We start from the raw sequence: 22769 nt of genomic DNA on the forward strand, positions 1-22769 counted from the left end.
CAGAAGGACATTAAATCAACATTAACAATATTTAACAGGACCTTTCAAATTACCAAAATCTATCAGCTCACACCACCTACATGTTATAGTCATGACATCAGTATAGTTTGATAACCGAAAGTGGCAGTTCTATTTTGTAGAGTAAACGTTTGTACCCTCCCCCCCCCCCCTAATAAAAAGTCTTCCTTTGAACCAGAAAAGTACTAATAAGTTGAAGAACAGAAAATCAAAACCCAACTTTTACCAAAAATTTAATAATTATCCAATTAATAGATCTATTCTTTCCACAGCTTCGATTGGGTCATTTTTAAAAATTAAAAAGTGTCCTTGAATAGCTGCGGCACTTATATTCTTCTTTTGTTCGCCACACTGAGAGACAAATTTTTCAACTAGGGCTTCAGATGCTTCAGGGTAAAAATTTCGAAAGAGTTCAGAAATTTGAAAATCTGTACAATAGTCTAAACACTCTTTAACGTCAACTCTGCCCGGCCTAACCAAAGCTGGGTCTAATCTCGACACATAATTTGTAGTCATGAATAGGATTCGAGCTTCTGTAGAAGCAACCCCATCAAGAGCATTCAAAAGTCCACTAAAAGTTAATCTGCTCAAACCTTCATATGCACCCTTATTTTCTGACGTTTTCTCACGACTAACAAAAGCCGCATCAATATCTTCTAGTAACACTATGCTTTGAGTTGGTGCAGTATTGAGTAAAAAATTCAATCTGTCATCTGTAAGACCTCTATCACTCAAGTTCAAAATACAAATCGAATATTCTAAATCACCAGCAAGAGCTGTAATAAATGAGGATTTCCCACAACCTGGTGGGCCAAACAGGAGATAACCTCTTCGGTAAGGTATACCACGGTCTCTATACCACTTTGGATTACCAATAAAATCTTTTACATCACCAACCAGTCGGTCTTTCACACCTCTATCAAGAACAACCGAACTAAGAGGCCGCCGTTTCCTAGGATGGCCAAAGGAACGCCAATCTGCGCCCATAGGGGTATATATAACAGTTCGACCTTCTGTTTGTTTCAAGGCTAATGTCCGTGCTTCTTCCAGCATATCTGAGAATAGACCTTTGTTTCTTCCAAGAGCGGTAAGCGTCACAGTTTCCCATGGTATACCCATATGCAAATCCAAAGTATGTTGTTCTCTGTTTCTCTCAACCCTAATCCAATGCCCATTATAGTTCATAAAATGTGTTCCAATACCAGGTACAAATGTATATGAGGTTTTCACCTTCCCCGAGTCAGCCGACTCTTCAAATGAGGTTTCAACACTAATATGTTGGGTGTTTCGAGCCCCCTTTTCAGTAATCCACTGTAACAGCCACTGATAGCTTTTATCTCGGCATGGTACTTCAAGGGTAATCATATAATTTCTTCTAAAGTATATTGATCCAATTTGAAACCCTTTCCTCAAAATAGCAGCACCAGCTCCAACACCGAATAGCCCAAATCCAGCACCAAAGTATGGATTCTCCGACAAAGTTTTGAAGTACTCAAGGAGACCCATTGCTCACAAAATTTCCTAGAAAAAAAAAAGCAGTTATACTTTAGGCAGTAAGTTTAAGCAGTTAGAATAAAATAAAAAAACTATCTATTGACGATATTCATGGAGGGAGTTTTTTTTTTTTCGACCCCTCAGCTTTTTTAAATTTTACGTCATAAGAAGAATTTTGTTTTAAAAAAAGGTGATGCTTTCCTTACAGACGGTTTCAACTAAAAACTAACTTCAATCTCTTTTTCCCGACACTAAGTCACTGTTTTACTGTTGAAATACACCACCCAGATATGCTGCTGCTGCATTAATTTGACTCAAAATATAAAACCTAATTCAGTCTTTCTTGTAAAAAACAAAAAAAAGGATGGGCAAGCAAAGGCTACTCTATTTTGCCAAAAAAAAAATAAGTATTATTTGTTTCTGGCGTATTTGATAGTGAGTACAAAATGAACGTTCTATTTCCAAGTAAATGCCACAAAACACAACTAATGAGGACAAAACTACGTCATCGCATTATGATATTACTTATAATTTTAGCGTAGCAACTTCTATGGAGACAAATTTTCTCACACTAAAATGCATAAGAACAAATATAAGATAGACTAATTAGCCAATTTACATAACCTTTCATCCCTGAAGATAAACATGCTTTTTTGAATCTTGCTTAAAAGTCACTGCATGAAGAGCTATTCCTCGTCATCAAAAGACGTCGCCTCAAGCTCCTTGGCCACACCTTGCGTCGCCGTCAAGGTACTATATATCGAGACGTCCTCATATATGAGCCAGCACTTTCCCTGAGATGACATCCAGGAGGATATAAGAAAATTTTTTGGCCAAAACTCAGATGACATCGAACCATGGAGAGGGATTCCGAAGGTATGGTCGGAAACGGAGCAAGGACTGTCTGAAGATCACAAAGGCAGCTGCAATCAACAGTTCATAGTGATTGTCAAAAGTAATTGCAAAATCCATTGGTCCTGGGCAGGACAGCTCTTCCTTCTTAGTCTTGTTCCCGCCGAAAGTAAGTAAGTATGTAAGCGATAGAGAACCTAAATAATGAAACTTAACACCTGGATTGTAAAACCAACGGTCTAAAGTTTCGTTTTTTTAGTGTTTTGTTTGTAGGTACATGTCTATAAAATTAAATGCGAATCCAGATATTTTGTAATAGTGTAGTTTATGTTCTCTTCTGAACTAAACACCATAATAAGAAAATTCTTACATAGTTACATTGAGAAAATGTCTATTTATCAGATTTTCAGAGGTACATTAAATTCAAATACATACCAGCCTCTCCCCCCCTAAGGCACAAGAGGGGGGGGGGCTGTATATAAACTGGAATCGCCTTTGAAAAACGAATAGAGACCTTCTGAATTAAATGAAGTAAGAGTTCTGTTACTATAATGTTTACTATCTTTGCTTAGTGTCTTACTTTACTTGCGGCGGGAATCAGGCGTTTCCACCTTGCCCGGCATCATGGATCTTCAGGACCTGTTTGGGCCACGTAGTTTGGTCTGCTGCCAGCTGCTTTGCAATGGGGGGCCATTGGGTAGTGCATCTGTGACCGAACTTCCTGAAATCCCCAATAAGTTCAAGATCTGATTTAACCAGGTTCTACCTTTTTTTCTTCTGTCCACCTTGGTGGTGTTTTTTCCATGAGCTGAGGGTTTCAACTAGAAGGGTTCGGTGAGGCAAGTACTCAGGTGGCCTTCGTAAGACATGACCCAACCATTTCAATCGACGTTCCTTGATATTTATGCAATGCATATCTTGATACCACATACTCGTCGTATATCCACATTTGATATGTGAACACAGGTGTATCCTGAGGATACTACACAGACAGTTATGCTAAAAAACTTTCAGTTTATTTTCATATAGTTGTATCACTGATCAAGTTTTGCATCCATTAAGAAGGACTGTTCGATCCAAAGCCGAGTAGACTCGAACTTTAGTAGGTATATTAATTTCAACCGGTTCCACAATGGTTTTTGGAGGTAAACAGAGACCAATTGTGCTTTTTGCAATCGCTGTTGAATATCGGCGTCTGAAAATCCATCAATACAAAACTGGGAGCCAAGAAATGGGAAACTGTCGATCTGATCCAACTGGTCTTGAATTCAATTAGCGAAAAAGGATAGGTGTCATTTACTGCCATAAATTTTGTCATCCCTGTAATGACTTTCAAGCCAATATGATCTGCCCAAATCCCCACATCATCGAGCATAGCTTGGGCTTTCACTGGGTCTGAGAGGATTCCGACATCATCAGCGTAGTCAAGTTCTTCAAGTGAAAGATTCTGTCCAATCTGAAATCCTGGATAAGAAGATAGGGCACTCTCAAGCACCCAATCAAAACAGTAGCTAAACGTAGTCAAATACAGGACACAGCCCTGTTTTACTCCAAAGTCAACCAGGAATTCTTCAGTCTTTTCTCTGTAAACTCGGACTCGGCTCACTGACCCGTCATAATATGCTTTAGGCAATTTGACAAATTTCCGGAGCATTCCGTCATTTTCTGGAATTTCCAGTAGTTTTTGGTGAGTGATCGAGTCGAAAGTGGCAACGAAGTCCAGAAATATCAGAATCAGGAGCAAACTATACCTTTGAAACTGATGAAAAGTGAGGTAGAGTGCAAACAAAATGTCAGTGCAGCCTCTACCAGGATGGAAGCCGGCTTGGTTTTCACTGATTCTTTTCTCCTTCGCCCTCTTGAAGCAGTTAAGGAGAATAATCCCAAATATATTTACCGCAACGTCAATTAGACTTATTCCCGGTAATTTTTGCACTCAGTTTCATCAGTCTCCTTGTAGAATGGGAGAATAACTGATATCTACCAATCCTTTGGGAAACTGTTGGTCCTCCATACTTATTCAAGGATGCCGTGGAGCTGTTTGGCAGTGGACTTTGTAGTTCTTCAGAACCTTGGTCACTTTGAGTATTTCCGTTCTTGTTAGGGCGGCCAGCTCGACATTACAAGGTTCTTTAGGACACGAAGGGGGGAAACCACCTGAAGTTGATGATGGGGATGGGTTAAGTAGGGTTTCGAAGTGATCTTTCCATCTGGTCAAAAGCACCTCTCACAATTACTGACTTTTTCTGATCTTTGACAACTCCAGGCACAGCAGCTTTCTTACCAGTCAGTTCCTTGAGAAGCTGGTAGATTTGGCGGGTGTCATGAGCGCCTGATCCCTTTTCTAATGACAAAGCAGTCTCTTCCAACATTCCGTGGCGGTCGAGAAGAGCAGAGCTCTTAACCTGTATGCGCAACTCATTTGTGACATTTATAGCGCCACTCATCTTTTTCCTTCGGTCCCAAACTACTGACAGGGTTCTGGTGGTAATCCAATGCTGTCGTTTCATTTTCTTTCGGCCTAGGATCTCTTTGGTTGTCTCTCTATCTACTGTTTGGAAGGTCTCCCATCTTTGCTCATTGTCACGGTTTTTCAGGTTTAGAGTTTGTCGAACTTCTTCATCTTGCAACTTGCCAAGGTAAATTCGGGATTTTGGTTTATTTTCTCTTCGAGCAGCAAGACGCAGCAGGATTTTTGCAAGGACTAGCTTGTAATCAGACCCCCATTTTGAGCCTGTGTCTGCACTGTTACAAGTTCACTAGTCTATTATTGAGCTTCTCTGGTGTTGGCAACCGAGACTGAAGTCGATTTGAATCTTAGTAACACCGTCATTTAAGTGCCACGTCAATAGATGGCTTGTACTAAAATATGGAGGTGGTGACAAGATAATTCATCCGGCCATATTTTACCAGTCTTTACCCATTGCCACACCTAAGTCCCAGTGTAAACTTTCCAAGGACTTGGATCGGGGTATGATAAGACAATCCAACTTTCACATTGAAGTCCCCAGCAGCAATCAGGTAGTCTCGTGCAGCAACTGAAGGAAGAAGACACTTGTTGCGTAGTCTCGTGCAGCAACTGAAGGAAGAAGACACTTGTTGCGAATCCGCATAGAATTCATCTTTAGTGGCAATATTTGCATCACGAGTAGGAGTGTATGAGGAGTGTATGCTAAAGGCTAGAGTATAATTTGTGGCTTGGAAGCAGTATATATTTGAACAATGCTTTTCCTGTCATTACATATGTATAGAAAAAAAACTAATCTTATTCCCATGGAGAAAAGTTCCTTAAAATAGTAATAGTAAAAAATACATCACTAGATTTTACAATCCCTAACAGTGGTCCTGATCTCCATTTCATGGCCCTTCAGCCAGCGTTTGGAATTTTCCCACTTAGAGTTTGGTTGACTCTTCCTGAGCTTACAGAGTCACGTCTCTGACCCCTATTCCAACCAAATAACCAGCAACACCAGGACTCAAACTCCTGTGCTCTTGGACAAAGGGTCTCAAAAATCTAAATAAATATATTTGTGATTTAAATATATTTTGTGAGATTTGCGACAACTTATTTTTTAGAATATTTTTTCTAATACTATTTATTTTTTTAATTCCATTTCATTCAAAAGTATACGAAAATGGTAGCCAAATAAAAACAAATTGAGATGTTCAAAGGAATTTACTAAGTTTTTAGGAAAGCAGAGATGACATTCTAGCCAGTGGTATGGGGGGAGGTGAACAACACAACTTTAATTTGAGTTAGAGTAAAAAATATGATTTAGGATAAAACAAACAAGTTTTCTCACAAGAAAGTAAAAAGCAGCATAAAAACCTAAAACAAATTATCCCATTTACGAAAAATACTACCCTTACCCCCCCCCCTTTAAGCCACAATATTTTATAACTTATCCTTTATTCAGGGTAAGAATATTTTTTATAATATGTCAAAATTCCTACGTAAGGAGCGGGACGTTTGTGGGACAATAGCACCCCTTTTATGTGGATTTTTTTTCTAGTTTTAACTTTTATGTTTTTTATATAGTAAATTTTAAGACACCAGGCTGCTAAAAGTTATCTTACTTTCATATTAGGAGGAGAATGCTCTAAAAGGTAAATTACTTAACGTCACCTAGATGTTTACACAAAAAAATCTCAAGAGTTTGTGATTGTTAATCTGTCATTGCCAAACTGCTAATATTACCCAAGAGGAGTGATCTCTCCAAATATAATGTTTACTACCATCAGATGGTGTCCCAGTGCATACATTCATCAAATACTTTCAAAGATGTAAAGAGCCCATTATCAAGAATTTAGTCATTTATTTTATTTATTACCTGTATGCAAGTTTGAATTCAAGTTGTTTTATTCAATTAATTTAGAAAACTTTTCCCACAAACCAAGTCTTTGAAAGAAAAGTAAGGTGCTCCAAGAAGCCAAAAATGAACAGAAATTAAGTCAAATAATCTTCCAAGCGCAAAACTACCACAAATCACTATCAATAAATAAATGAAAGTGAAAACGAACAGAAATTACCATAAATAGCAGTCAAATTCAAAACGAGCAATAATTAACATGAGTAGGGCTTATAACACCCAAGCTTTCTCAAGACCAGAATATAACTTGCGCTTTACTGAAATGAAATAAAAACTACAAAGAAATGACCGTGGATTGTCACTTTAATTGAAAAACACTGATATTTATTCCTTGCAGTTTTAATAATTTTTTATTTATGAAAGTAAGAGAAGTGAAACATTTAAAACGTATTTTTTTTTAGTAAAACTTAAATTATGTTCTGGTCTTGAGAAGGCATGGGGGTTATCAGCTCTACTCATGTTAATTTTTACTCATTTTGAGTTTGACTCAACTATCTATTGTAATTTCTGTTCGTTTTAAGTTTCATTTATTTACTGATAGTGATTTGTGGTAGTTTTCGCTTGGAAAGATTATTTGACTTTATTCCTGCCCATTCTTGGCTTAATGGAGCTCTTTACTTTTATTTGAAAATCTTTTGTGAAAAAAGTTTTCAAAATTAATATTTGTTCGTTTTTATTGGCACAGTCTTTTGGGAAAAAAATAATGGAAAAAATAATATTTTACATTTCTTTAGTTTTTTTCTATAAGAATCCATAGTATAGATTGCTATTTGTTTGCTGGAGAAAATTTTTTCTAGCAATTTTTAATCCTGACACAATGTGTAGTTTTTAATTTAATTTTTTAGCTTTTGAAGTTGACCTGAAAAATACCCCAGTCGTTCTCAATATATTGCTGAGGTGTCTTATTGGCAACCATAAACGCAATGCCTTTTGATTTATTTTAAAGCAACATTTAGTTTTAAAACATAATGGGCCAGCTGTGTAATTGTGGGGGGTTGACATATTATTTCCAAAAAAATTTATTTATACTCTTTGACAATTTGGATACACTTATGCTCTTTTTATTTATTTTAATTGAAAGAACAAAAGTTGTAATAGTAGTAGCCCTAAAAGTTTCAACTGAATACCCCCAGTCATTCTCGTATAATGCTGAGGTTTCTAATTAGCAACCATAAACACAATTCTTTTTTTATTTAGTTTAAAGCAACATTTAGTTTTAAAGCATAATAGGTCAATTATCTCTAAAGACATAGTTGCTGGACCGTTCTACTATGCTGAGCAAAACGGCTGTCTCAAAATTTTGACTGGATGCGTTTGGAAAAAGAATGGGTTTGAGAGAAGGGCTACTTGCCTCCCATCTCTTTTTATCCTTAAAAAGGACACCAGAACTTTTAATTTTGAATCGAATTAGTTCCTTTAAAAGTTTCTATGATATTTATGGCTATTACAGAGTGGTGCTGCATATGATATTGCTAATATATTGCTATGAAAACCTGCATGCATACAGTTTTTGTTTAATTGAAACTCCTAAACGTTCCCTATAAGTTTCATCTTAATACCCTTAGCGTCATTAGTTACACTCACTGTAATGGTGATATCAAAAGTAAACACTTGGTGCCTTCAGGCTAGTTCAAGGTCCCCCCGACTTACCCTAAAGGTCTAAATTAATGATATAAGTTGTTCTTCAGATATTCCTTTGCTACCTTTTTAAAGTCCAGATGCTCATAGTTAATTTTAATTTAGTTCAACATCCGCCAAAATATTCCTTAAAATTTTCACCTTAATACCCTTAGCTTGTGCAGTAGCCATAGTTATAGTAGCAGTTTATGCATAACACTTTTGGTTCCTTCAACATCCCTTCCAACACACGCCGAAAGTTTCCGCTTAATACATACCATCAACCGTTTCTGAAGCATTTCTGACGCGTCTCCTTGACAACCTGTGTGGGCACAGTGTGTTTCAAATTAGTTCAATATAGTTTCTATACATCCCAAACTTTTCACCTTAATATCCGTAATTTGATTGCAGTAGAGGTAATAGAAGTATTCATAATAGTAACAGTAGCAATAGCGTGAGTTTAAGCAGCAGCAGCATTACGATGAAAATATTTTCTTTTGGTTAATTCAACATCCCTCACAACCAGTCTTGTTAGTTTCAACTTCACAGCCCAAACTATTGTTATATCCTTTTGACAACCTGCATACAGAGGGCATGTTCTGATTCAGTTCATTTTCCCCTATCAATATTTCTTGAAAATTTCCACCTTCATACCCTTAGGCATAGTTGAGATCGAAGTTACAGTAGCATTATTGGTACTACTAGTAACAATATTGAATAGCCATAGCACTAGTAGCAGCAGAAGTATTAACTTATTGCCTCCTGGTCAGTAGAACATCCCTCTTATCAAGTCCTGGAAGTTTCAACTTAATACGGTTACCTGTCGCTATGGCGTTGCTGATATGTCCTTTCGATAACCTGTATATTCACATAGGCTACTTCTTAAAATTTTCATCTCAACGCCCTTATCCCTAGAAGTAGGTGCAATAGAAGTAGTAGTAGTAGTAAATGTAGCCGTAGCAGTAGTATTAGTAGTAGTGTGAACACATTGCCTTCGTGTGAGATGACCTTCCCCTTTAAGTCTTCTCTGGAAGTTCCAACTTAAAACCCAAATCAATTCTTGAGATACCGCATCTTTACAATGTGCATCCACATAACGTCTTTTGATTTAGTTCGAATTTCCTCTTAATACTGTAAATGTAGCAGTGAGGTAGTAGTAGTGGCAGTAGTTGGAATAGTATTGGTAGCATGAAATTATTGCCTTTTGGATCATCTCCCTTATTATTTCCTGAATTTTCCAAATTAGTATACTTAGTTATTCCTGTGTTGCACTATTTTGGCAATCCGTAAACACATAACGTGTTTTGATTGAGTTCAACACTTACCACAACATTCTCTGAAAGTCTCACCCGAATATCCTTCATCTTCTTGGAAAGTAATGTTCAAACATGCATAGTTTCTCAATAACATATACTAGGTGCAAACATGTATGAATTGCCTAACTTTCAGCCCTTCCCTGAGGACTGTGTGGAGGTTGACATCCCCAAAAACACAATTACTGGACGTTTCAACAAGGATGAACAAAATAGCTCTCTTAAAATTTCGATTAGATATGTTTTGGGGAATGCTAGACTTGGAGGAGGGGGCTGATTGCCCTCCATTCACTTTCGATTCTTAAAAGGGGCACTAAAACTGTCTACTTCTAATCAAATGAGCTCCATCCGATCCAAGTTTATACGACTACCCGTTCCTTAAAAATCTTATATGCCCTGGGCATAATTTACAATCCTTGCCAATGGGCTCTGGGGGATTGTGTCCACCCTAAAGACATTGTTATATGATTTTTCAACTATTGGTAACAAAATGGCTATATCAGAGTTCCATTTGAACACGTTTTCGGAAAAGAGGATGTCAGGAAAGGGGGGGGGGCTAGTTGCTCTACATCATGTTTGACTCTTGAAATGGAATTACAACTATACAATTCAGATCAATTGAGCACTTACAACCCTTACCGTAAGACTCGGGGGAATTCTGTCCGCTTCCAAAGCCTTATCATGTGATCTTTGGACTATTTTTGAACAAATGGCTATTTCAAAATTTTTATTGGATGCATTTGTGGAAAATACAACATAAGAGGGGTGGGGAAGTGGGTACCCCCGATCACTTTGACTCTTAAAAAGGAACTAGAACATCTGATTCCCGATCCAATGAGTCCTTTCAGACTTTATATGACCACCCTTTCCATAAGATCCTTATATGCCCTCGGTGTATAACTTACAACCCTTGCGCTGAGGGCTGTTGGAGGGTTGTCATCCACAAATACATTACTTCTAGACCTTTCAACTACGCTGAACGAAATGGCTCTCTTGAAATTTCAATTGGATGCGTTTTGGGATTTGATAGGCGTGACGGGGGGGGGAGGCTTGTTGCCCTCCAATCACTTTTGACTATTAAAAACGGCCATTTCAATTTCCGATCGAAAGATCCTTTCTTGAAGTTTCTACGACAACAAATGGCCATCTCGAAATTTCTAGATGCATTTTAGGAAAATACGAGGTGTGGGGGGCATCCACTCTCCGACCACTGAATCTTAACAGAGGCATTAGAACTTCTGATTACTAATCCAATTAGCCCCCTCTGAAGTTTACACGACCATCTTTTCTATAAAACTTTACATGCCCCTAGGGCATAGCCTACGGCCCTTGCTCTGAGGGCTGGGGGGTGTCACCCTCAAAGACATAATTTCCGGATCATTTAACTACGTTGAACAAAATGGACGTATCGAATTTTGATTCGATGTGTTTGGGGAAATGGTGGGCACATGAGGGGCGTTAGTTGCCCCCTTTCCTTTCGACAACTAAAAGGGGCACTAGCCCCTTCAATTTTCAATCAAATGAATCTTTTTAGAAGTTTCTACAACAAAAATGGCCATCTCAAATGGCATATACATTTCAGAAAAATACGAAGTGTGGGGGGGGGGTATCCAACCTCCAATCACTCTGAGTATTAAAGAGCGCAATATAACTTCTGATTACAAATCCGGTGAATCCCCTCCAAAGTTTATACGATTACCCTGTATACATAAGCCTTAAATACCCCCATAGTCCATGAAGAGTGTGAAAAAAAGAGCCAAACCGGAAACAATTGGAAGAGAAATGATTCTTTGACTACTCGGCTCATAAAAATGTGCTGATTCCAAATATGCAAAGTTGGCTCATCTAGCTGCCTCACAAATGTGTTTTTTTTTTGTTGAAGTTGATTTTGAGGGGGCGAATTTCGTGTTTCCGTATATAGGCGTACAACAACGGAATTGATGTCTAGAATAGTGTAATAGGTCACGGTGATTACGAAAATCACTTTTTTTAACATAAAATTAACACTTAGGTTTCTTTTAAGTTGAGGTTGATTTTAAGAAGATGAAATTCATGTTAAACCACTCTTAATCCGAAATAAATTGGTCTTAAAATGTAAAATGACAACTATCACCCAATGATTTTTCCATATAAAGGCGTAGAACAACAAAATTGATGTATAGAATTGAGTACTAGATCATGGTGATTATGAAACTCACCTCTATTTTAACATAAACTGTCAGCCTGTCTGTCGGTTTTGCTACTTTAGGCACTTCAAGGTAAGCTAGAACAATGAAATTTGGCAGGCGTATCAAGGACAGGACCAGATTATATTGGAAATAGTCGTTTTCCCGATTTGACCATCTGCAGGGGGGAGAGGGGGGCCGGTTAATTCGGAAAAAAATAGAAAAAATGAAGTATTTTTAACTTACGAACGGATGATGGGATCTTAATTAAATTTGATGTTTGGAAGGATATCGTGTCTCAGATCTCTTATTTAAAATCCCGACCAGATCCAGTGACATTGGGAGGAGTTGGAGGGGGAAACCGGAATTCTTGGAAAACCTGAAAATTGAGGTATCTTTATCTTACAAATGGGTGATCGGATCTTAATGAAACTTGATTTCTAGAAGGATCTTATGTCTCATATAGTCCATTTTCAATTCGAATCGGATCTGGGGACATAGAGGGTTGGAGGGGAAACAGGAATCTTGGAAAACACTTAGAGTGGAGAGATCAGGATGAAACTTGATGAGGAAGATAAGCACAAGTTATATATACGTGATTGACATAATTGGAACGGATCCATTCTGTTTGAAGGAGCTGGGGGGGGGAGGGTGTTAGTTTCGAAAAATTAGAAAAATAGAGGTATTTTTAACTTAAGAACAGGTGACCGGATCTTAATGAAATTTGATATTTAGAAGGAACTAATGTCTCAGAGCTCTTATTTCAAATCCCGACCAGATCTGTTGACATTGGTAGTCGGAGGGGGAAACCCGAAATCTTGGAAAACGCTTAGAGTAGATTAAATCGGGATGAAACTTGGTGAGTAGAATAAGTAAATGTCGTAGATACGTGATTGACGTAACCGTACTGGATCTGCTCTCTTTGGGGTAGTTAGGGGTTGGGTTTCAGCAAGTATTCTAGTCATTACTGCTCATTACAGAGAAATGACGACTGGTCAGGAGCAGTAATGACGAGAATACTTGTTGCCACTGCGGATCTACATGCTGCTCATGTAGGGTACCACAAGTCCTGCCACTCTTTCTAACGAAACGTAACATCCCGAACAAGTACAGTGGAATTCTTTCCACAAGTAGGTGCCTAAACTAGCAAAACCAGGGCAGACAGACAGACCAACAGACCTACCAACAGAATTTGCGATCGCTATATGTCACTTGGTAGATACCAAGTGCCATAAAAACATAATTTTTAGTTTTAGGTTCATGTAAAGGTGATTTTCATAATCACTATGACCTTTTACACCATTCTAGACATCAATTTTGTTGTTGTAAGCCTATATAAAATATTTTACATATTTACATATATTGACAAATATTTACATATTTAGAATCAGCACATCTTTTTTGAGTTGGGTAGTCAAAGAATCTTTTCGTTTGCGAATTTGTTTCGGGTCAAACCGTTCCTTTCCTGGACTACCAGGGCAAAACCTACAACCCTTTCCGTGAGGGTTGTGGGGGAAGAGATTGTCACCCTTAAAGACATAATTTTCGGACCTCTTAACTAATTTGAACAAAATGGTTATCTCAAAATTTTGATTGGACTTGTTTGGGGAAATGGTAGGCGTGTGAGGGGGTTAGTTGCCATCCAAACACTTCCAACTATAAAGAAGGGCACTACCTCCTTGAATTTCTAATCGAATGAGCACTTTTCAAAGTTTCTACAACAACTCCTTCGATACAGAGTGCCCTGGTCGAAAATCAAAAAACCAAAGGAAAAAAAGCCAAAAAATTTAAATAAATAATACATTGTGCCTACAGTACTCTTTACTTAGGCAGCGCTGTTGCACTGCATGTGATAAATATAAAAAAACTACTTTACAATCCAAAAAAAAACATCCCAAAAGGCCCATTAACTGGGAAAAAATTACACTGTATATTAGCTTTTTATAGGTTGCTGAACTAGGCCTAGACAAAAATAAAAAGAAGTACTGCCCACACGACTACTCACACAAAGACAACCAATCTCCACATCTATCATCACCAACAAATTTTGCTTTGTCAGCAGCATCAAAAACCAAGGCTAAATCATAAAAAAAAAAAAAACTATACTCCATTGAACATCGATTGCAGTCTTATGATCAGTATTACCTCATCAGTATGCTAAATAGCCTAATAACAAATTTTTGTTCTGCATTTTTCAGCAGTTTATCTGGGTATTAGGTATATTTGGTAATAAAATGACATTTCATGGACAAACAAAATTGCACAGCTGTTAGGCTCAAGTGAACATAAACCTCCGAAAAATATATTTGAAAAAAACTAATTAGTCATACCAAATCAACTCAACAACAATAATTTTTCAGCTATATTACATATAGCTGTATGTACATACATGTTAAATTGAGACCAGGGACATGTTTTATCATCAAGTAAAATTATTCCAAAAAAGGTGATAGTGCAGGAAACATAGAATGAATGTAGTTTTATACAATCTAGCCCAAATTGTATTATTGTATTTGCTCTTGTCGAAAACAAGGGCTGATGAGGGTTTTGAAGTTTTCCTCAATATAAGGGTTCAGCTTACATTAAGAATATTATCTGCATAATTGAGTAGTGTACTATCCTTTCCTAAATAAATACAGATCATTTATTCAACCTTTGGTCCTTGAGGATTCTATTGTTTTAAAACAGGGGCTACACATTTCAAAAGCCTGAGCATTTCCAAACACTATCTATTATAGAAGAAACTTAATAAAACATTAGACAGTACTATCCAAAGATGCAAGAACTTGCATAACTGATTTTGACTTGTGGGAAGTTTTCCTGCTAATTGTAACAATTAAACTATTCTTTGTATATCACTTGGTATATTGTCCACAAAAATATAGATACATTTATTAAGAATCAACCTTGAAACAAACTTGGGTAATTGATTCAGAGCATTGCATTTTACTTGATAGAAGAAAATTACACTGAGTACCATAGGTGTACATGGATGATTTCTTTTATTATTATTATTATATTTTTTTATTGTGGCTAATGAGCATTCTGTTGTCATAAATTAAGATCTGCACAAAAGTTTCCTTTTTACTTAGGTCTATAGAGGGGGACCCTGGGAAATTAAGGTTTAATTTTTTTTAACAACTTATATTGGTGTTTCACCACCCAACTTCCCAAAAAACGAACCTGAAATTGATTGCATAGTTTTTTGCAAATATTTACTAAACACAAGTGGTACACTTTTATTTATCTGTATAACCAGAATTTATCTGGGTAGGGAAAGAAATTCAGATTAATTCTTGTTTTTGGGCAGGAGCAGGGGGAGGGAGGTAAAACAAGAACTGTCAGGAGAGTAGAAGAAATCCATAAGCTTCAAAGGGATTAGGTTCACATTTTCCTACATGAAAATTTATCTTACAGCTTCAAATTTTTCTAATTTAACTTGGGCTACAGTAAAATTACTTATTTTCTAACATTTTATAATTTTGTTTTTCCATTGATTTTCATCATTACTAAATTAGTTTATTATAGTTGACATTAATCAAGTTTTGAAATAGTTATCACATAAATGTAAATTTCCAGAATCACCTCAAAACATGTGCATAGGATTTTAGGATTATAGCACGCAAAAAATTTAATTTTATCATATATCTTGGGAGTTACTACTGCTTTGGGTTTATTTTTCCAGTTTTGGCCTAAAACTCTTTATTAGTTCTCATTAAAATCAATTAAACATAAGTGCCAGTAAGCATCATGTGCAGCAAGTGTTTTAAAACCTACTGTTCAGATAGTATTTTCAAAGGCACTACCAGCCTTTGAAAATGCATGTCTCTAAAGAATCCTTAACATACACAAGAAAGATCAAGTCTCAAATGTTGAGATTCAAAAAATGAACTACCAGCCGCTTGTGAACAATAGGCTATATGAAAACTGTGGTTCAATCCCGCTGTCTAATGCTATAAAGAGAGAAAGATTGAGATGGCTAGGGCATGTTCTGGGGATGATGGATGATAGATTGCCAAAGATTGTCCTTTTCGGCAAACCGTCTAGGGCCAAATAGAAAGCAGGTCGTCTGTGGTTGGAGTGGGAGGATGTCATAAGAATGATTTGAAAGAAATAGGAAAGAATGAGGCTTTGAACAGATTGGGGAGAGCGTGCATAGCTGTGTTGGCCTCAACCAGCTGGGTGCTGAGTTGTTATTATAAGTAGTAGTAGCCTCATGTTATAAATATCATCTGTCAATGTTGATGGCAATATCTTGGCTATGTCTTGGGAATAGAGGACCTTAGAACTCATAAGGAAATTATTAGTGGCAACCTGTAGGATCAAGAAGGAAGAATCATCCCAAGAACATATTATACCATTCTTACCAGTCAGATCTCTGAATAAATTTATGCAGCCCAAGTAGGAAGATGTTCTGGCAGCAGCAGAAAATTGTACAGACTGAGACTCCTTGTTGATGCCCTAAGTGCCTCTGGAGGCACAGGAGGATCTATGGTAAGGTTCAGGTAGTACAAATTAATCTCTTATGGTACAATCTTAGCCAAAGAATGGTAAAATTTATCTCAGAACATTAGTAATGCAGACTTAGAGCAGAGACATCATTTAATGTCTGGGAGGGGGGGGAATAACTTTACCAACTGATTGGTTATTTTTACTGACTGATTTGTTGATATTGCAATTAAAATCAATTCATTTTTTTTTACAAACAGAGGCTGATCTTCTTTCATTGATTTTACACCACATATTTCCATCAGCCCTATTACCTATTGAAAAAAAGAAGATTTGAACCAGTAAAATTTATTGGGGGGCAAGAAGTGGTCCAAATCCCAATAGTCAATGGGTATGGGCAATCCTCCAGGATAAAGCTGTGGTGATTCTCGCCACGCTAATTCGCTTATACTTGCAGTAAGTATTAAGTATTACTACATAAGCATTACAGTAAATAACTTACTGCCATCTACAGCCTCTACTTTATTTTAATAAAAGTAAAATTTAAATTCTACAAAATGGTTGTAAATTTTAGATTATTTGTTTCAAATTTGCATCCCTAAAATATCTATGCCTGGGTTGGGCACCCTCTAGACCCCTTTTATGTAAAACCATCTGGGGAGAAAAGGGTGTTATAAAATTTGTAAAAAAAAAACACAAGCCCAGATATATTTGAAAGATGTCTGAAAATTCTAATGATTCTGTTCCAAATTTTCTCCCAATAGTCTAGGGAAAATCAAGTTTCTTGATTGAAAGGAGTCATCACAAATATCAGTCAAAGTTGAGATTGGACCATTATTTGGATCATGTTTGTTAATTAATTTGGGCAAAGTTGACTAGCTTCCACTGTTAATCCTTTTTCAATACCTTTTTCTTCTTGTTCTAATTTCTGTTGCTTTATAAAGTTAGTTCTGAGCCAAAGAAAGCAAGGTGTGCCCTCTGTTGGTCTTATTAGCCTGTTTGAACCAATTAAAATTGATACCAGCACAAATTATATTTCTAATAACATTATAAACCACATCAAAGTTGAGAGTTGGACGAAGCTGGTTTTTATGGAACTGGCCAAGGAACTGAAAGTTTGGCCATCTTACATTGCTGAGCCTAAGAATGTACTTATTCTGAATTAATAATTTATATAATACATAGCAGCCCAGCTGTCCCAATCGTGGGACCCCATACGTACTCCTCTACCTTATGGGGGGATAGGGAGATGTACTAAGCAGTTAAAACGTAAAGATAGCCAATTCCTTCCCTAAGTCTCCAATAGGACATTTTCTTCAAGCAATAACAAAAAAAGTTACTATTTAGCAAACACATTACTTGATTCAATTCAAAAATACTATAGAATACATAAATACACAAAACACACACATCAGACAAACATAAATTTAAGTAGTTGAGTCAGCTTTTACTAAGACTGCTAGCAATGAGTTTATGCAGACAACAGTAGTGTACTGTAAACTCTTTCAGGTGGGTGATGGAGTTTGATAAGCTTATATTCTTTGCTGCAAATATTAAAGTTCATTTTCGCCTTCCACTTCTTCAACGCCTGTGCCTATCATAGGAAACAAAATTTCGCAGTTGAACTATGCACTATTCAACAGCCTTGTGCATTGCATCATTCAGTTACATGTGATTTGAAAATGATGTCTTAACAAATCAAAAAGTATACCCTTTAAATTACCATTGTTGAAACTTTAAACAGGAGAACTGAATTGTAATCCCCTTATTGAACAGCAAGAAAAGATCACTCTTATTTTTCTTCAATGTTATTGAGGCACTGGAAAATCATAGAGAGCTGTTCAAGGATTCATAAAAGATATATCTTGTCATCTTGTTATGTGCCTAGACTCAATGCAGCTGTCATAAAGTGCCACAAGGTACACTAAAAGTGTAATTTGGGTGACACATTGGGGACTGAAAGGCAGAAGCCAGACACATAGACATCATAGAGAGCTAACTACTGCTTGTTTATAAACTAATTCTTATATTTGACTGCTCTTTATAAATTTAACTTTATAAGGCAATTATAAAGTGACACACAGCACCCAAAAAGTGTGCTTTGGGTTGTTTTTTCATTCTTAAAATAAAAATAACAAAAAGGATGTTGTCTACTGAAAAAATTTTGCAGACGAAGTTCTTCCCATCCTTGCAGAAATTCTGCTCTATGGAAAATCCCCCTTGAAACAATTTTTGGCAACATCATGGTAGAAATCTTATATTAATTAGAACTTACCAGGGATGCCAATTGGATGGGAAAATTACCTTCCCCTTTGTATATTTGTTAAAAAAACAAAATGTAGCAAAATTAAACAAAAGTTTTTGTGTGTATATAAATCTGGGCAAGGGAGGCATACGTTTCCAGAAGACAGGGTGGGAGCTGAACATTTTGTATGTCTAAAATACTCTCCACCAAGCAAACCTTGCTCTCCTAGTGCTGCATATTAAAACTGATAACAATAGATAAAGAGTATGGGTTGGTACTGCTTATTTGTGAGCATAAAATGTCTAAATTGTGAGAAAAACATACATATATTGTTCAGATTCACTTTATCCTACTTGCAGAAAATATTCCATATAGCATAGTGATGCAGAGATAAATGTCACACAAGTAGTGCTGGCATTATATAAAATATGAGTAGTAGCAGTAAATCATCCTCAGTACATTTATGTCAATTCTTCTTTTGGAGCTGGTAAAAAAGAAATATTTAGAGAAGCAAAAATGGCAAGTTAGCATGGTATTGCACATTGAGGCATTTATATTTATGGGTTAGTATGTCAATCTAAAACACATGGAATAGAACATTAGAAGCACTCACAAGGCATTTCAATTACAAATAAGAGGATTTGAATCTACATTAGAGTTTTGACTTAAATATTGGAAGTAAAAATATTTAACAATTAGATTATTTCTGGAGCTGATCTCTCCCTATACTAACTTCTATTACAAAGTTACAGGAAATTTGACCTATCTAGCTACAGAATAAAAATTATTATAAAAAGCACCAGGTTTTAAATCATATTTTTATGATTTCTTTTCATGTTTTTTGATGAGAAAATTCCTGTTTTCAATGGTTTCTTGTTTTTCAGCAATCCCGTGTCTGTCCTATTTGTAGATATAGAGGGTGTATTCATATTTATTTTTGGAAGTGTTAAAACAAGAAAATCTTATACTGAACTGATTTTAGGAAATAAAATACCTTTACCTATCAGGGAAAACAATTTGAATAGACCAAACTGAACAAAACAGGAAGTATAGTAGATTTTGGTACTTTTTTCATTAGCTAGGCTCACCTATTAACTTAATGATAGGGTTTTTAAGGCAGTATATTTGTATAAATATTAATGTAGAACACATTAGGAAGCATAGCCCCTGTTTTTTGTTTTTTTTTTTATATTAAGAACAAGGATGTATTAGTTAAAAATAATTATCTGCTCAAAGTAAAGAATAAAGTTGAGAATTAAAACAAGCAACAGTTTTAAAGCTACTTAATAATTTTTCTCTAAACTAAGGGGGGGCAACTCCTACCCACGCCTTCAATGATGCCACTGCATGGCTTTGTTCATATTTTGGCAATTCATTCCCATTCCCTCTGACCCCTCTATATAGCCCTAGGCTTTATACAAACTAAAAAAAAATCTACCATTAAACTTCTTAGTTTGTGCTCCTTTTCATAATATATTTATTTGTTGTTTTTCTATTGATCAATTTGGTGTAAAACTAGTTATTTTGCACTGACTTAGCAAAATCCAGTATAGCCTCAGTTATTGTGCTGAATATTGGTTGAAAAAAAATAATAAATTTACAGTTTTCAACATAATTTAACAAGGATGAAAGTGGATACATCATTTAGTGCCTTTTTATGCTATTTTATGGTTCAATCATTGTGTCTGGGGAAACTACAATTTGAGCCCCTAAAGGGCCCCAAAAAGTGAAACAGTCCATGCTAACCAAAAGTTCAAAATTATAATTCTAAAAAAAAACCTCTACTAAGAAAAAATTGCCATTACTGTTGATTAAGGGAAGTCTTATTATTCCCCTTAGTCTTAATAGTAAAATGTCATTTTGAAAACAAATTTGTTGAAATCTTCAAAAAGAGCCTGAAAACACTCAAAAATGATGTCACAGCAAAATTGATGTCATTTTGAGGTTTATAGCTCTTTTAAAAATTGTTATATTTTTTTAAAATAACATTTTACTATTCAGACTAAGGAAATAATAATTACCATTGCTGTATCAGCTACAAAATGGCATTTTTTTTCTTAATGGCAAGTTTTTTTTGAAGAAACATATTTTGAACTTTTGGTGACTTTCAGCTTCTTTGATCCCTTCAAATATTTTTGATTCTTTTAGCCTTTTCACAGTTGACAATGTAATTTACCCAAGGAACAATTACTAAATTATGAAAGAGCATAAAAAGACATTAAGTGATTTATTCACTTTCATCATCTAGCTAAATTATATAGGCAACTGCAAATTTATTAACAAAAAAACATATTAAATTAGTTAAAATAACATATGAGAACACAATAATCTAATTAATGTAAGCTTACCATATATTACAAAGTAAAAATTTAATTGTTTTTTAAGTTAGTTTTTTATATGGACTAGCACTGTATGGGACCATTGGTGGGGAAGGCTGAAAATGAATTGGCAAAATGGAAACAAAACCATACAAATGAGCATCTAGAAATGTTTCTCTTTTTGTTTAATAGAATTCTAGACAAGCTACTTGTTCTGGCATGTGTCCTTCTTGATAGTCACTATTCTTAACCTTCACTAGCCTATATACTTCCACAAACCCCAGAGGTCTAACCTATATTTTATTTTAGTCTATTAAAATTCTTTTTAACATTTAGGCTAATAGCTATGCCTAAACTAATTTAGGCTAAATAATTATTTTACTAAATTATAAGCTCAAAGCACTTTATGGAAGCTTCGTTTTCATAACGCAAGGTTCTTGCAAGTTCATTAAAGGTAAGTAGGCCTACCCTTTGGAGGAAAAGGGATGGAGAAATACTTCAAAAGACCTTCCTAGCCTAGCTTAGGCCCTGGAAACATTTCTGAAAGTTTAATTCACATAACACAACTTCTTCTTGAATAGCAAAACCACCCCTCATTTGAAGTGTTACCAAAAATAGCTGATGATGACAAAATGCCAATTTTTGTTTAAAATCTAGGTTGCAAGTTTTTGTTAGAAAACACCTCAGGTCACAGTATTTTATTACAGAAAGAAAAATGGTTTCTATACCACTTTCAACTGACGCCTGATTAAATTTTTGGCTACTTCTCAGGGATGTTTTACTAATCTCTTTTTAGATTATTTCATTCCACAGACTCCGTGTTCAAGTTTTAAATATTTTGCTTGAAATTTGAGCAGATTTTTTTTTATTTCGGGTCGACAATGTCGGCATGCATCACCTCTGAATAGCAACATCAAACAGTTCGTCGTAACAAACTGTAGTAAGGAGTGACCCGGCTCAATAGTAACCAAAACTCTAAAAAATGAAATTTTGATACCAATACCTACATCAAAAGAATCGCATTTTAATGCTGATTTTAAATATATACGTTTCATCAAGTTTAGTCTTACCCATCAAAAGTTACGAGCCTGAGAAAATTTGCGTTATTTTAGAAAATAGGGGGAAACGCCCCCTAGAAGTCTTTGAATCTTAACGAAAATCACACCATCAGATTCAGCGTATCAGAGAACCCTACTGTAGAAGCTTCAAGCTCCTATCTACAAAAATGTGGAATTTTGTATGTTTTGCCAGAAGGCAGATCACGGATGCGTGTTTATTTGTTTTTTTGTTTTTTTGTTTTTTTTTTCTTTTTCCCAGGGGTGATCGTATCGACCCAGTTGTCCTAGAATGTTGCAAGAGGGCTCATTCTAACGGAAATGAAAAGTTCTAGTGCCCTTTTTAAGTGACCAAAAAAACTGGAGGGCACCTAGGCCCCCTCCCACGCTAATTATTTTACCAAAGTCAACGGATCAAAATTCTGAGATAGCCATTTTATTCAGAGTAGTCGAAAAACCTTATGACTATGTCTTTGGGGACGACTTACTCCCCCACAGTCCCCATGGGAGGGGCAACAAGTTACAAACTTTGACCAATGCTTACATATAGTAATGGTTATTGGGAAGTGTACAGGCGTTTTCAGGAGGATTTTTTTGGTTGGGGGAGGGGTTGAGAAGAGGGGATTATGCTGGGGGAACTTTCCATCGATAATTTGTCATGGGGGAAGAAAATCTCCATGAAGGGAGCGCAGGATTTACTAGCATTATTTAAAAACACAATGAAAGAATAAATATGAAAAAGTTCTTTCAGCTGGAAGTAAGGAACAGCATTAAAACTTAAAACAAACAGAAACTATTACCATTTGAGGGGCTCACCTCCTCCTAATAGCTCGCTCTTTACAATAAAGTATTTTTAGTAATTTCAACTATTTA

General features: G+C 36.0%; 1 protein-coding gene across 1 annotated transcript; it reads right to left on the reverse strand.

Moving 5' to 3' along the window:
* Positions 1-226: 226 nt before the first annotated feature.
* Positions 227-21702, reverse strand: LOC136033772 (mitochondrial chaperone BCS1-like). Its single transcript, XM_065714672.1, has 2 exons — positions 21570-21702; positions 227-1539 (listed from the first exon to the last, which is right to left on the reverse strand). Exon 2 carries the CDS (start codon positions 1522-1524, stop codon positions 259-261), a length of 1266 nt encoding a protein of 421 aa, XP_065570744.1. The 5' UTR covers positions 1525-1539; positions 21570-21702; the 3' UTR covers positions 227-258.
* Between the last annotated feature and the right edge of the window lie 1067 nt (positions 21703-22769).

The sequence above is a fragment of the Artemia franciscana genome, chromosome 12 (genome assembly GCF_032884065.1).
Source record: "Artemia franciscana chromosome 12, ASM3288406v1, whole genome shotgun sequence".
NCBI lineage: Eukaryota > Metazoa > Arthropoda > Branchiopoda > Anostraca > Artemiidae > Artemia > Artemia franciscana.